General features: G+C 33.5%; 2 protein-coding genes across 3 annotated transcripts; one reads left to right on the forward strand and one right to left on the reverse strand.

Moving 5' to 3' along the window:
• Positions 1–775: 775 nt before the first annotated feature.
• LOC9327803 (TPR repeat-containing thioredoxin TTL1) lies at positions 776–4,294 on the forward strand. The gene is made up of 7 exons (XM_002891695.2): positions 776–1,995; positions 2,124–2,319; positions 2,414–2,598; positions 2,683–3,016; positions 3,099–3,303; positions 3,402–3,508; positions 3,604–4,294. Exons 1-7 carry the CDS (start codon positions 1,109–1,111, stop codon positions 3,754–3,756), a joined length of 2,067 nt encoding a protein of 688 aa, XP_002891741.1. The 5' UTR covers positions 776–1,108; the 3' UTR covers positions 3,757–4,294.
• Positions 4,295–7,435: 3,141 nt separating this feature from the next.
• LOC9327804 (phosphoenolpyruvate carboxylase 1) lies at positions 7,436–11,799 on the reverse strand. Of its 2 annotated transcripts, none has more exons than XM_021011472.1 (11): positions 11,703–11,799; positions 11,309–11,502; positions 10,700–11,094; positions 10,524–10,608; positions 10,230–10,452; positions 10,026–10,129; positions 9,846–9,936; positions 9,592–9,746; positions 8,517–9,515; positions 8,051–8,437; positions 7,436–7,971 (listed from the first exon to the last, which is right to left on the reverse strand). In XM_021011472.1, exons 2-11 carry the CDS (start codon positions 11,474–11,476, stop codon positions 7,675–7,677), a joined length of 2,904 nt encoding a protein of 967 aa, XP_020867131.1. In that variant the 5' UTR covers positions 11,477–11,502; positions 11,703–11,799; the 3' UTR covers positions 7,436–7,674. The 2 variants fall into 2 exon arrangements, with proteins under 2 accessions (XP_020867131.1, XP_020867132.1); XM_021011473.1 differs by having other exon boundaries at positions 11,639–11,738.
• Between the last annotated feature and the right edge of the window lie 4,430 nt (positions 11,800–16,229).

Raw genomic sequence — 16,229 nt, forward strand, 5'->3', positions numbered from 1 at the left:
TGAATTTGTTTATAAGATTTTACATTCTACTCCATAAAATGCATTTATAACTTCAAGAAACAATTTATTGGTAAAATGTATTTGCATTATTTTCACTTAACAAGAAATAAAGAAAAGTTTCATGATAAAACATAAACTGATAAATGATTTCTATTTTCACATGTTATTTTAGTTTCTCTTTAGATGTTATAGGAGCGTAGACGTCACTTCCAATAAACCGCGAGTGGGCTTTTAGGATGTTGTAAGCTCCAAAGTACAAAGAAAAATCGAACAGTACCGAAAGCGAAGTAAGCAGATTTTTTTTAAGTTTAATTATTTACAATATATAACAATTATTTTCTTAAATTTTATTTTGTGATTCAACGATAAAGCGGAAAATTGAAAAAAAAAAAAAAAAGGCAAGAATAAAAAACATGTCTCGTGAAGCAGCAGTTGAACAAGAACTGTTATTTTTCGCATAACATTTAATATATTACCATTTCCGAAATTTTCTTATTCTTTTTCTTTTTTTTTTGAGATTTATACCAAAAACAGTAAAGTAGCATAAAAATTTTTAATCAGGACTTTTATTTTATTTTTTGAACATAGTAATTAAGTTTGTTAAAGTCAATTCTGTTATATTTATTTTCTTTCACTTTGTTATAAATTTATTATTCTTTAATTGTAGAATAATTAATTATAACCTTTCTTTTTCTTTGTCAATTAAACTAAAAATGACTTTATTTATTTAGTTATAATAATTATAAAAATGTTAAATATTCGGTCTCTGCTTCTCCATCTTCACTCCTCTTCTTCTGTGAACCTTCTCTCTTCTCTCTTCTCTCTCTTTCTCTTCACTGAGAAAAACAAGTTTTCTCTCTCTAGGCACTCACATTCATTCTTTGCTTGAACCTTTCTAATTCACGAGATCCCCAATCTCTCTGTCTTTCTCTTTCGATGCCTTTTCACAGAGTATCTAATCCTCCTCCTCCTCCTCCTCCTCCATTCATCTTCTCCATTCTTCTCCGTCGTCTCCATTAAATAACGACCATTTGCTCGCCGGACTCCATTTTAGGGTTTTCTTCGATTCTCACAAATTTCATTCCTTTCTCTCACCGGAATACTCAAAATGCCCAAGTCAGTTAAACCCATCTCTGAATCTGACAAACTCTCCGATCATCTCCGTGATTCATCACTAACCTCCGAGATCAACAAACCAGACTTCCGTGAACTAGATCTCGGTTCACCGGTTTCTCCGCTTCGTTCTCAGCCACGTGGAGTCACTACAACCACTAGTAGTAGCAGTTCTAGCTCTTCCGGATCTCTTACGGGTCGGGTTAAACATGCTCCGGTCATCGGAAGATCTAATTCTCTTCGTAGTCAATCTGGTTCATCTAGTGGGAATAATAATCTAAGACCGAGATCGGACTCAGCTACTTCTTCTTCTTCCCATTCACAACCACTTATCTCCTCTGCTACTTCTCCAGCTCCGGCGAATGTACTTCCCACCGGAAACATTTGTCCTTCAGGGAAGATCCAAATCACTGGAATGACACAAACCCGTTCAAGAAGCGATGTTCTTGGATCTGGTACTGGAACTTATGGACATGGAAGCATAATGCGAGGAGGTGGAGGAAGTTGTATATCTCCGGCGAAACCTACTACGACCGGAGGAGGAGGATCTCCGCCGGTAATTGTCGGTAGCTCTAGCAGAAGTAGTACTGTTGTTGCCGGAGACACTCCTATATGGAAGAAAGCAGTTTTAGGTTCGGAATCAGAGGAAGTGAAGAGACTAGGAAATGAAATGTATAGGAAAGGTTTGTTTAATGAGGCTTTGAAGTTGTATGATAGGGCTATAGCTTTATCGCCGACAAACGCTGCTTATCGGAGTAATCGAGCTGCCGCATTGACCGGTTTGGCTCGAATTGGTGAAGCTGTTATGGAATGTGAAGAAGCTGTGAGATCGGATCCTAACTATGGAAGAGCTCATCACCGTTTGGCCTTATTGCTTATTAGGTATAGTGTTTAGTTTCTTGATACATTGATGGAGATAAAGCTGTTACTTTTATGGTTTTTGGTTATGTTGGTGATATGTTTCTGAGACTTCAATGTGTCTGGTCTTAATTACTTTGGTGGCATTGCAGATTAGGTCAAGTTAATAGTGCAAGGAAGCATCTTTGTTTTCTTGGGAGACCATCAGATCCCATGGAGTTGCAGAAGCTTGAAGTAATGGAGAAACATTTGATTAAATGTGTAGATGCGCGAAGAGTCAGTGATTGGAAAACAGTTTTGACGGAAGCAGATGCTGCTATTGTTTCTGGAGCCGATTTTGCTCCTCAGGTAAGAATCAAATTATGTTGGATAATATGTTTCCTTGTGAAGAAGGATCATAACTTGATGTCTTTTAACTATTGTATCTTATATATATCTACAGCTATTTATGTGTAAAGTAGAAGCATTCTTGAAACTTCACCGGCTTGATGATGCCCAATCAAAGCTATTAGAAGTTCCTAAAGTAGAGCCGTTCCCCGTATCTTGTTCGCAGACTCGGTTTTCTGGTATGGCTTGTGAAGCTTATACATATTTTGTCAAAGCTCAAATCGAGATGGCGTTAGGAAGGTGAGATAAGAGAAACCTTTTCATATACTATTGAATGCCATCAGTAAAAAAAGGGGTTAAAGGGCAGATGATGAATTCTTGCAGGTTTGAAAATGCAGTTATGGCTGCTGAGAAAGCTAGCCAAATCGATCCACGATGCAACGAAGTTGCTATGTTACATAATACTGTTACATTGGTTGCTAGGGCTCGTGCTCGTGGTAACGATCTTTATAAATCAGAAAGATACACTGAAGCTAGTTCAGCTTATGCAGAAGGCCTTAGGCTTGATCCTTGCAACGCTATCCTATATTGTAACCGGGCAGCGTGTTGGTTTAAACTTGGAATGTGGGAACGCTCTATTGAAGATTGTAACCAAGCGCTGCGTTATCAACCATGTTACACAAAGCCACTTCTTCGGAGGGCTGCCTCAAATAGCAAGGTACACATAAAACCGCTCTTTCGACTTAGTTTTGCTTGTAATTTGTTCTACTCTGATCCTCGAGCTTTCTGTCCAACTGTAGATGGAAAGATGGGGAGCCGCAGTGAGTGATTACGAGGCCTTGATAAGAGAACTACCTCATGACAAGGAAGTTGCTGAATCTTTATTCCATGCTCAAGTTGCATTGAAGAAATCTCGTGGAGAAGAAGTTTTAAATATGGAATTTGGTGGTGAAGTTGAGGAAGTTTATAGCCGTGAACAGTTTAAAACTGCCATGAATTTACCAGGTAAAACTTAACTTCTCTGCTTCTTACTTTAAAACCTTTTCTTGATTTGGACCTCTGATCTATAATTTATGAAATTTGGGATATTCAATCAAACACAGGAGTTTCGGTTATCCATTTCTCGACAGCTTCTGATCATCAATGCAAGCAAATATCTCCGTTTGTGGACTCGCTATGTACTCGGTATCCATCTATACACTTCCTCAAGGTAAAAGTTACATGAAAACTTTTCTCATGGTAGTGAGTCAAAACGTTTTATAACTCTGGGAAGAGATTGACTCTAAATTCTACCTTTCTGGTCAGGTGGATATCGATAAATGTCCTTCAATAGGTAATGCCGAGAATGTTAGGGTTGTACCAACAGTGAAGATATACAAGAACGGTAGTCGGGTTAAGGAGATTGTCTGTCCAAGCAAAGAAGTGTTGGAGTACTCGGTGAGACACTATAGCGGTTAAAAACAAAAACACTACGCTTCTTCTTCACTCTTCTGCAACCTCCCCATTACCCTTAAGAATTTCTTCAATAATCCCACTTTAACTTCTTAAGATGCTTCATTACAAGGGAACCCATTAGTGTAGAGTTTCAGGTCTTTATGATTTGTTCATTCATTCACCTCTTCATTGCCCTGTGATCTCTGTCTCTGTATGTTCTGTTCTGTCTTCTTCCCTCCATTCATTTTTCTCTGCAGATTGAGATTGCATTGGCTCCTTCTTCTTCTTTTAGCTTCACTTGTTGTTAGGTATTGAGAGATGTTACTAGTTGGAGATTACTCTGTGTGTACATAAGAGAAGTTCGAATGTGAGTGAAGAAGAAGGGCTTAAACTAAAAGGGCATAAGAGGAAGATTTGGATTCTTCTTCATTTTCAATTTTACTTTTAGGGCTTAGTGAAAAACCAAGAAGATAGTGAACATTTTCTACTATTTTGTTGTCATTTCAATTCTACTCTTTTTCTCAACATTTTCATCAATAAAAAGTTATATATTTTATATTCATTTTCTGCTAAGTTTATGCTTTATTTGAAGAAATAATTCTATAAAATACTTTAGGAATAGATGAATCTACTGAAAATTTTTACCTATTTTTTTTTAAAAGATATATTTTTGTAACCGGTAAATGTAAATCTATAATTAAAATTACATTTCAGCCTAAGAAAAGGGATTAAGGTGATTGATTTTGGATTAAATACTTTAGTCGTTGACATATACAAAAAGGGAGATGCGGATTTATTACAGATTGATTTGGTTTGTAATGGAAGCGACGGTTGTTAATAATGCGTTGTTCTTTTGTGTTAATTGCCTCTCTTCAAGGGATTAAAAAAAAAAGAAAAAGAGAATCCAAATATGCGCATTACAAGTTCTTTTCCTTTGTTTAATTAATTTTTTAAAATTATAAATACCTTTAAAAAAGGAAAATAATAATAACGTAAGCCTAAAATTAATAATAATAACTAGATTTTAACCCGCGGTACACCGCGGGATGATTTATTTTTAAAGTTAGTATAAAAATATTTTGTAAATTGTATCTCCTTATAAAATATTTATTTATATTATAGTTTACAATTGTTATTAAGTAACGGTATACCACGAGTTAAACTGAGGATTTAACCCGTATTAAAGCGGCATGTTAATGATATTTATAAATATTGATTCAAATTCGTCCGCCATATAAACCCGTTCCGAAATATAACCCGTTCCATAATTTTTTAACCCGTCCCGTGATTTGTTTTTATTATAAAATTTAATGATTATTTATTATAGATAAAAGTTTCAAATCATATCATTCTCTAAGTCATTTATAAATAAACTGAAGATTTAATCATTATTAAAGCGGCATGTTAATGATATTTTAAAATTTTATAAATATTGATTCAAACTCGTCCACCATATAACTTCGTTCCGAAATATAACCCGTCCTGTAACTTCTTAATCCGTCCCGTGATTTATTTTCTAAAAGTAGTAATTTTTAAAATTTAACGATTATTTATTATATATAAAAGTTTCCAAATTGTATCATTTTCTAAGATATTTATATTTAAGTAACATTATACCACAAGACAATTTTTGGTTTTATACAATCTTTTCTAAATGAGACTGATTTAATATGTCTAATATTTGTGGTATTAAAAAAAAAAAATTTAATCCGTATTGAAGCGGCAGATTAATGATATTTTAAACTTTTTATTATCGTTGATTCAAAAACCCGTCCTGCCAAACCCGTCTGGTCAAAAAACTCATTTATTTTATTAATGTTCTTATTTATGATATCATTCTGAATCATTGTCTAAATATTTTAATCGATGTTGAACGTTGAACACACATTTTCGTCAATTGGATAATATATGTCCGTTTTTAAAATTTCGAATCACAGTATATGCAGAAAAAAAATTGATTTTTTTTTTACTTTATGTATTATATGATGATTCAAAACAGTTAAAAACAAATTAAACAAAGATGATAGGAGAATCATAATTATAAATTTTAATCAAATCTTCTAAATATCTAAATTATTAAATATGGAATATCCGGTGTATGAGTTGGGTTAAATATAACCCGACCCAACAAATTTTTTGTGAAGGAATTTTAAAAATGGGTCGGGTATCCGATATATCCGGAAGTATTTTTACCCACCCGTCACCAAAGTGTTGCAAAAATACTAGTATAGATAATACTAGTATAAAATAAGAAAAAAGGTTTGGAAGGTTATGAACTTTATGGTCGTTAGCCGGTGCTATTCTACGCCGGCTGAAGTCGGTGCCCTTAATTCGTGGTTGTTTGACACGTAGTTATCTCTTTTTATATAAAAATATATTTTGTGGATAATATATGTTTGGTCGTCTTCAACTTTTAGCTGATTTGGGTAGAAAAGCTAATTCACAGATATAATAATAAAATTAGGAAAAATATCATTTAATAGCTTAATTTTTAAAAAAATAGCTGTTTTAATTTCGAATTTTGTATGTGGTTATTTTAAACATGAACAAAAAGTTGATCAGCCGTTTAAACAATTTGAATTTGTTGAGCAGACCATAAGAAACACACCGTTATCTGTCACTAACAGAACTGTTAATAACTTTGCATTCGTTAACGAGCATCTGTTAGTGCCCAAAACGACGTCGTTTAAGAGTTAATTGATGTGAAATCGGGATTGAAATACTCAAATCAGAAAATCAAATCTCTAATTCTAACCCTAAACGAAATCCCTAATTCGTCTTCCCAAATGTAAATAGTTAGAATCAAAGACGTCATTTCGAAGATTGGCTTACCAATGTATGGCGAATCAGAGAGTTTTGTGAGAGATGGAGTTGAAGCTCTATAGTGAGGCGAAGCAGATGTTATCGGAGATAGAGTTCAAGCTCCACAGGCGCAAGGTGTTTCAGAGCCTCGTGCTGGAGAAGAAGTTGTAACTCAACCGAATGTAGTATCAAAGTTTGTTGTGGGAGATGAAGTTGATGCTCGTGTTCCAGAACGGCGACAAAACGAAGGAAACGGCTGTTAGCGGGTGCAAACGAAGAAAACATTTGCTTAAACGACGTCGTTTTGAGCACTAACAAATGTTCGTTAACGGATGCAAACGGTTGTTAACGGTTCGGTTAGTAATAGATAACGGTGTATTTCTTATGGCCTTGTCAACGAACAAAACTTTTGTTCATATTTAAAACCACATACAAAGTTCGAAGTTAAAATTGATCATTTTTGAAAAGTTAGATTATTAGATGACATTTTTCCCAATTAAATTTCTCTTTTTTTCTTTTGCTCATTAGTGGAGGCGCGTGACTAACACTGACCGACTAACAACACCAGTGTGAACTTTTTGACCATGTAGAGTGAAATTAAATTAAAAGACGTAATTATTAAAGCATAAAGTACGTTGGTGGAAAAACTGGTACACCGTACATGTACGCTATAAATTCTCACAATAAATAGAGAGCCGTTGGGACGTTACTCGAACGAAAATGCAAGCCGCGTCTATATAAGAGACTCACACACCGTGTCGTTTTCTTCGAACCATTTTCCTTCTTCAACGGCCTCTTTTCGCAAACATGTCTGCCGTTTTTAGGGACCACAAACATACACAGACATGTGTGTAGTTATGATTAGGGTGGTGGGAACAAAAAGCCGAACCAAACCAGATCGAAGCAACTAAGTGAGTGCCGTTTTGGATAAGAAAAGAAACAAGAAAAGATTCTGTTGTTCTGTTTTATTACACTTAAGAAAAAAACAGAGCAGGTGTGCATAATCTCCAAGGATTCGTACACGAAAATCAACATTTGACGGTGGATACATAAATAAACCAGAATCCAACCTTATTTTCCAAATCCGTAGTTAAAAAAGAAAGGAGAGACTCAAAGTTTGTTTAATCATCTCTTTGTAACTTAACCGGTGTTTTGTAGACCAGCAGCAATACCCTTCATGGTCAAGATGAGTGTATCTTCAAGTCCAGGCGCGTATTCGCTTGTCGGGTTAAGCTCGATGAGTTCTTGTGCTGGTTTGCTCGATTCTGCTATCTCCTTAGAGATGTGAGGTCGCAGAGTCACATGGTAACTTGGATCACGGATTCTCTTCAATGTGTAAGCTTGACAGACATTGAGAGTCGTAATGTAAGAATCACGGAGTCTCAGTCTCTGTTTCAAGTAAGGATCTCCTTCAAGAAGATCTTTGTGTCCAGCGGTCTGCAAATAGCAAAGCCATTCAGAGACTAAAATCTTATAATCAATACGAAGAACGAAATCAAGAGGCCTCTGTTTTTACCTGCAGGATGAGTTTCTTGGTTTCTTCGAAATTAGCTCTGAGTTTCTCACCAAAAGGCCAGAGTTCCTCTGAAACAAGAAGCTTATCGTACAAAGCAGCAATCCCAGGATCTCCTTTAGCGAACACCATTTCAATGAGATCAATGGTGACTCTAAAGAAAGGCCAGTGTTGGTACATATCTTGGAGCATATGGAGGTTCTTGACGTCTTTTTCGATCACGTGTCTAATCGCTGATCCAAATCCAAGCCATACAGGGAGATGGAATCTTGTTTGAGTCCAAGCGAAGATCCATGGAATAGCACGGAGAGATTCAATGCCACCACTTGGTTTACGCTTCGAAGGTCTGCTTCCAATGTTCATACGACCATACTCTAGTTCCGGTGTAGCCTGCAACAGATTTTAAGATTCTGTGAGTTTAAAGAATCTGTGGGGAGATTTAAAGATTCCGAGTGAATGTAATACTTACAAGGCGGAAGTACTCGACAAACCGAGGTTCTTGGAACACAACAGAACGATACTCCTCGGTTGCAACGACCGCCATTTCATCAAGCAAAGCGCGCCATTCTGGTTTAGGCGAAATTGGAGGACGCATACCGTGCTCGAGTGTAGCAGCGGTGAAACGCTGAAGTGTTCTAAAGCATAAATGCTCTTCACCAAACGATTGCTCGATGACTTCACCTTGAACCGTGACACGGAGCGAACCGTTAATAGTATCCGGAGGCTGAGACAATATAGCAAGATGGGTCGGTCCGCCTCCTCTTCCAACCGTGCCACCACGACCGTGAAACATTGTTAGCTTCACACCATACTCTTTAGCAACCTTCACAAGCTCTTCTTGAGCTTTGTATAACTGCCAAGCAGCGGATAACCGTCCAGCGTCTTTCCCTGAATCCGAATAACCAATCATAACCTCTTGCTTACCGTTAATACGGTTCTTGTACCAATCAACAGAAAAGAGCCTAGCAACTGCAGCAGGAGCTGCTTCCAGATCCGCTAGCTTCTCAAAGAGCGGAACAACTCTCAAAGGCTGTTTCACACGGCATTCACGCTGTAAAAGCTCAACAGCTAATACATCAGAAGGTGCAGTTGCCATAGAGATAATGTAAGCACCAAAGCTGTCTGCTGGTAGCTCTGCTATGACATGAAACGTGTCCAGAACATCAGCTATTTCTTCGGTTTTAGGAAGATCAGAACCGAAAAGCGGACGTTTGCCACTTAGCTCAGATAAAAGCCATTCTTGGCGACGTTCTTCAGACCATTCTCTGTAGGATCCGATATCTAAATGTGTGGTGATAGCATCCAATACATCGGTGTGGCGGTCAGATTCTTGCCTTATGTCAAGTCTCACAAGAGAGAGCCCAAAGGTTGAGACTTGCCTCAAAAAATCAAGAAGGCTTCCATCTGCTATTGGACGGTCGCCACATGAACAAAGAGATCGGTAACAGAGCTCAAGAGGTTCCAAGAACTACATAAATAGCACGAGAGAGCAGTTTAGTACCAAATCATAACTGGGAGTTAAAGGATTCTAATTGCAATGATACCTGTTCCAAGTTAATGAAAGTAGCCTCTACAGGGACATCAGAGTGTCCATTGCTGAGCAATTGATGAGCGCGTTCACGTGTGTGATAAAGCTTGTCCCTTACATCGCCAAGAATCACACGGTATGGCTCGGTTGTAGGAATTGACTTCCAGAATTCTACAATCAAGACAATGAATGATAGGTTCCAAATTAAATTAGTTTCAGTGACGAAGCTTAAACATAATTACTATGCTCCAAATCGGTTCCTTTTCTTACCTATGTAATGTTTCGCAGCATCTTTTCTCGAATTTGCGTGAAGTTCATCAGCTCGCACACGCAGCTCGTCATTGCAACGCCACATAGACATCTATGATAGAAGCAGTAATAATGAGATGGGGTGATACATACATAAAAGAAAATGAGGAGACTAAACTAAAAAAAACTCAGAGATCAAACCTCAAACATAAGATCTTCGATTTGGTTAAAGTACATAGTAGCAGCCATCATTCTAGCTAACAAGCAAACATCTCTGGTGACTTCAGGTGTAACCCTTGGATTACCTGCAAACACATATATATTGCGAGTTTGTGTCATGAGTAAAGCCAATGAGAGAGGGAGCTAAATAAGAGAGCTATAAGAGAGGGGCTTGTAGAAATGTACCATCACGATCACCACCCATCCAAGAAGAGAATTGAATCAATGGAGCATTATATGGAACACGTTCTTCAATCCCTATGTTTTTCAAAGCTGTGTCTACACGGCGAAGAAACTTAGGAACACCTTTCCAGATAGTTTCATGGAAATAACTCATTCCTGCTCTCATCTCATCTTGAGGAGTCGGTGGTGTTCTTTTGATTTCATCTGTTCGGAATGCCGCTTGAATCTAAGAAACGTTCAAATTTTTCTATTAGCTTCCAAAATCATGTAAACATGAAGAATCCAATAAGCTTGTACCTCTCTCTGAAGAGCCTCATCGAGCTCTTGCTTGTCATCAGGAGTAATATCCTTAGCATAAAGTTGAGCCAGACAGTCTCTTATCCTGAAAAAAAAAGCACAAAGAAGATAACATTGACATCGAAACATCAATCCAAACTCCAAAGAAATCCCAATTTCGTCTAAAATAAACTAACCTCCCATGTTTCTGAAGCAATGATCTTCTCACAGACTGAGTAGGATGAGCAGTCAAAACCAAATCCACAGTCTGATTCTTCAGAGCATCAAATATCTCTTCAGGAGACTTATTCAGATCTCCAACAAGCTTCTTGAAAGTTTCTTCAAGATCAGATTCAGTAGTAGCAGAGCTCTCATCAACAAAATCACCTTTCTTCAGCTTCTTGATCCTACGACGGTAAGCAATCTGCACTTCCTCAGCCAAATTGGCTAGGTTAAGCATGTGAGAGAAAGCTTTAGCGATAACAATGGAGTCTCCTGGATCTAAACTCGTTAGCACATTCCCTAGCTCCTCTAACTTCTTCGGTTCATGCTTCCCTTCGTATTCTGCAGAATGCTCATAAAGCTCTTGAACCTATATACAACAACAACACACAATAAGATCACATGAAACTTCAAGTCTCTCAACTAATAAAAAAGTTCAAATCTTTCTGCGTTTAAAACCCTAACTAATCTAATCCATGATCGGATCAATAAAAAGTTGAGACCTTTGTTCAAAACTCAAAACAGAGCATGTAGTTTCAGGATCTAATAGCAAAAGGGTCAAATCCAAAATAGAGAAAACGTACAGTTTCACGGAGATCTTCACCGTGCAAATCCTGGAGAATATCGAGAAACCGATCTAGAAGCAACGCATCATACTCAACAAGCTTGTCGTCTTCACTAACTTTACCAGGAACCAGTTGACGAAGATGAACATCAATTGATGCCATCTTCTCTAACTTCCGATACGCCATTTTCACCGACTTAGTTCTTCTTCCCTCTGAAGTAAGAACAATCAAATATATCAAATCCAAAAAATCAAAAGATCTTAAGACAAAATTGACTGAGATTTCGGCAATGAAATCGGAGACAGAAGTAAAAAAAAAGTTGGAAACTTTGAGACAACAGAGACAGACCCAGATGAGAAAAATCTGCTGATTGTTAGTAAATCTAATAAGTGAATGTTGTTGAGAAGCTAACCAGTTTAGAAGAAAAAAAGCTGTGTCCTTTGAAGTCAGATTCAGATTTCAGAGATATGTAACCAAAATAAGATACTTTGCTTACGTATATATAGAGGGAGAGTTGAAATTTTTAACCTTTTTTAATATTATTTTTCCTCATTTTCTATATATTTCTTAATGCATTAAAGTAGTTTCTACTTATTTATAAAAACAAAATTTTATTCAATCAGTGATAGTCAAAAGTGAGTATTACGATTCCTATCCATTTTTCTATTTCTATGTGATGTTTGCTTATAGTTGAACTTAAAAAAAAAATAATTATTATATTTCCTCATTTTTTTAAATCTTTATTAATGCATTGAAGTAGTTTTTATTTATTTATTTATAAAATATATAATTTTTATTTAATCAGTGATAGTAAAAAAAATGAGTATTATGATTCCTATCTTTATTCTATTTCTATGTGATGCTAGCTTATAGTTGGATTTTTTTAATTATTAGTTTTCTTCTATTTCTATAATTTAACTCTTTGAAGTAGTTTAAAATAAATAAATAATAGGATATTCTGTTTCTAATTAATCACTGATAGTCAAAAATTGATTCACTCAAGTCATTACTGATTAGTGATTATCCAATCATTTTTTGGAAATTTAAACTTTCATATTTGACTCATACTTATAGACTTTCACCTATAGAATTAGAATTCGAATCGATAATAGAGATTATCTATCTCTTTATAATGATTAAATTACCGGAGAATTATACTGTTTGTAAAAGAATTTGTTGTTCTAAAATTGACTCGAGCGAATGTAGAGAAGAGCATGTGTCAGTCAATGCACGGGATGAATAAATCTCTGAAGTCTGAACTTTCAACTTAAGTTTCACTTTCAGTGATGAAGTTGACTTTAATTTTTCTTTTAAAGGACTTATGTATTTAACCGGCCATCTATTTCTTTCCGTTTTATTAGTTTTTGTTTTTAACATCTTTCCCGTTTAATTAGTTATTATTTTCCTTTTTTTTCCATTATTAGTTATTCGATCTACTGGTTTCTAAAAATTATAACCGCATAATTTATCGTTCTAAACGGTTTTTATAATAGGTGTTCAAAAAAAAAAAAAAGCGGTTTCCATAATTAAACTTTATCCGCATAAAATAGTTTTTTAATGAAAGATATCAAAATTTTAATTTTGGTTTCCAAATAATGTTGTGACCTTTGATCATTTTAATGACCAACAACCGCCATGATCAAATCTGTGTGAGCGGGGCAAAGACACCTATTTGTTTTCCGAGCGAGAAAGAGATATATTGGAGATTGTGTAATCCAATTACCATCCTTCTTTTTTTTAGGAGTTAAAAGGGGAATATTTAGAAAATTTGTGTGTTAATTCGTGCTGCATTTTACTATTTTACTAGATTTTAACGCGCGGTACACCGCGGAACTATATTTTAAACAAAAGTTTGAATTTTTTTTTTGAAGATTATCTATAGATATAACCTATTGTTTTGTTTGATTAAATACATTTATATATTGATGTTATTATATTACTCCGCGGTATATCAATTTTTCATAACTAAAATTTTTAAATGTTAAATTGTATTTGTTTTATTTAGTGTTTAAGATTATATAATTGTATTTGATTGTTAATTCTAGGATTTCACCCGTCGTATACCGTTCCGTATTAATATCGACCAAAACCCGTCCCACCATATAACTCCGTCCTGTGAAATTGAACATCATTTTGTTTTATTTCTTTTTGATAATATTTTTATTTTAAAAACATCTATATATACATTTTTGGATGACTTTTAGCAAATAAATCCTGGAGTTGGAATGTATTTACGGATGAATGCCATTGGCATTAATTATTTAAATTTGAAAAATATTAATTAAAGATATTACCAGCACGATTTCGAGAATCATAAATTCATATCTTCCTTAATTTTCTGAGTCATTAATGTGATAATCTTTAGGAAATATTTCTCTATAAAAAAAAAATCCACATTAATGAAGGCATTAAAATCGACACTAACAATTAAATTATTTAGATATTCAATTATTTTAAGATTCTTATATCTTATTTGATATTTTTTTTTTAATATCTCATTCTTTAATTACTGCGTTTAGAATTTATTGGTTGTTACTTAATAAGTAAATATGGTGCGTTTATTTTAGTTAATATCTAATTTAAAGGATTTGTTTTCTTTTATTATTAATAAACGAATAACATGTATAGAAATAAAAGATTTTTCTTGCGACTCCATAATAAAAATATTAAACTCTTATTTTCTACATTTCTTACACATAATATCCTCTTATTCAATAATAAAAAATATATATTGCATATTTTTAAAAATATTTATAATATTTAAATTATATAAAAAGTTTGTAATATTAATATTATTTCAACTCTATACAAATTTAATATATATGTATATATATCTTATGGGAACCATTTAAAAGAAATTTTTAAATTGACTTGAATTATATAGCTTTTAAATAAAAGTATTATTAAAAAGAAAAATAACTAAATGATGTTTAATTTCACGGGACGGGTAATATGATGGGACGGGTTTGGGTTGATATTTACAAAAAATAGTATACCACGGGTGAAATCCTAAAATTAACAATCAAAATAATCTATCAAACAAATTACATTTTGATTTTTTTAAGAAAATATAGCCCCGCGGTGTACCGCGGGTTAAAATCTAGTATATATACAATCCGAGCCAATTTAAAAGTTTGCTTTAAAAAACATATATTTCTAATGTTTTATTATAATAAAGTAATAATATACAAATGTTGCTTACTATAGTTATAATCAAAACCAACTAAAATCTAAGTTTAGTGTAGATTATGAATTATAGTTACGACAAAAAAAAATTAATCAAATACAATTAGTGTAAATTAAGAAACAAACAGAAATATAACAAAGAAATGAAAACTAAGCCTTCTATATATTTGTTTTTATTCATCTTGTTCACGTGTTATGAACATATATATTATACAAACCGGACCATTTTTATATTAAAGCATCAAACATAAACGTAAAATAAAAAACAATGACTCAAAACAGTAAAAGCAAATGTCCAATAACCAAATAAAAACAATTTAAAAGAACAGAATAAATTACGTACTCAAAATTTGACTACATTGATATTACAAAGTATTGATATATATATATATATATATATTGATAACGCTTAGATAGCTTTACTTTACGTGTTGTGAGGATTATCGAGTTACTCTTAGATTATGTAGTATTTGTAGAGTCTTCGGGTCTAACTATAGGGTTTGTTGGAGCCGAAAAAAATCTTTAAAATTTTAGGATCTAATTATAGGACTTTTTTTTTTGTCATCCGCAATTAATTAGAGCTCAAAAGAGCCATTCCTGAGGAATGTTGTATCTAATTATAGGACTTGTTATGGAAAATATAATATTTGTAAAATTTAGGCTATTTAATAGGATTTTAATTGTTCAAATACGATTTGGTATTTATGCTTAAATTTTTCATTTTCAAAATCTAATTTCTATATATTTCTTAAACTGAAAAATCTTCCAATGGCATAATATGCGGATTTGTGTGTTGTACTTTAAGATATGAAATATTATCATTTTGCTATTAATAGTCATTAATTCGGATTATTAACCCATTAATTCGATTTGAAACATGAAAAAGTTAAGATGATATGAACATCAATTGATTCGAATATTTATTATTAATTCGATTTTATGTTGTAAATTAGGATTATTTAAAGATTTCATTGAATTATGTTAGGATTAAATAGATAATTGTATTTGTTATTTTTATATATAGAAACTAGATCATGACCCGTGCTATACAGCACGGGATTAAATATTTTGAATGAATCAAATTATATAATTTGTTTGAAGATATAATATGATAAAATAGTATAATAATATAGTTTGCAAGTGATGCCAGATAATAGTATACGATTTTTATTACTATTTGGATATAATGTTGTATTAGATTGATTTGGTGTGGAAGCTCCATTGACCCATTGGTTTACCAAGGGTTATATCTAGGATAGCACCTGTATTATATCGTCCCATATTAATATCGACCCAAACACGTCCTACCATCTAACCCCGTCTCGTGAAGTTAAACATCATTTTGTTGTTTTTTGTTTTAATAATACTTTTATTTAAAAGACAATAATACTTTTATTTAAAAGAGAAATTCAAATCAATTTAAAAGTTTGCTTTCAAATAGTTTCCATAATATATATATTCTTAATTATTATAAAATTATAAATATTTTTAACGTTTTATAAACTTTAAAAAATTATAGTATTTACCTTTCAAAAAATTACAAACATTTATAATAATTGATTTTTAATTTTTTAAAATATTTCTTATATTTTGAAACTTTTTAAAAGTAAGAAATATATATTATTATATAATAAATAACAATAACAAATAACCCGTCACCACTAAAACCATCCACTTTGCCGCATGTATGGTTGCACCACCATAACCTTTCGAAGTTGTGATAAAATAATTAAGCCATGAAATCGATCAAATG

The sequence above is a fragment of the Arabidopsis lyrata genome (assembly GCF_000004255.2).
Source record: "Arabidopsis lyrata subsp. lyrata unplaced genomic scaffold ARALYscaffold_1, whole genome shotgun sequence".
Lineage (NCBI taxonomy): Eukaryota > Viridiplantae > Streptophyta > Magnoliopsida > Brassicales > Brassicaceae > Arabidopsis > Arabidopsis lyrata.

What these genes read in the sequence shown, in the direction of transcription:
- LOC9327804 (XM_021011472.1), bottom strand. Translation starts at nt 11,476, where the DNA reads ATGGCGTATCGGAAGTTAGAGAAGATGGCATCAATTGATGTTCATCTT. An exon ending in GTGAAGATCTCCGTGAAACT is followed by an intron (nt 11,095 to 11,308) that starts GTACGTTTTCTC and finishes TGTTGTATATAG; the next exon opens with GTTCAAGAGCTTTATGAGCA. An exon ending in TCGAAGATCTTATGTTTGAG is followed by an intron (nt 9,937 to 10,025) that starts GTTTGATCTCTG and finishes CTTCTATCATAG; the next exon opens with ATGTCTATGTGGCGTTGCAA.
- LOC9327803 (XM_002891695.2), top strand. Translation starts at nt 1,109, where the DNA reads ATGCCCAAGTCAGTTAAACCCATCTCTGAATCTGACAAACTCTCCGAT. An exon ending in ATCGAGATGGCGTTAGGAAG is followed by an intron (nt 2,599 to 2,682) that starts GTGAGATAAGAG and finishes GAATTCTTGCAG; the next exon opens with GTTTGAAAATGCAGTTATGG. An exon ending in GGGCTGCCTCAAATAGCAAG is followed by an intron (nt 3,017 to 3,098) that starts GTACACATAAAA and finishes GTCCAACTGTAG; the next exon opens with ATGGAAAGATGGGGAGCCGC.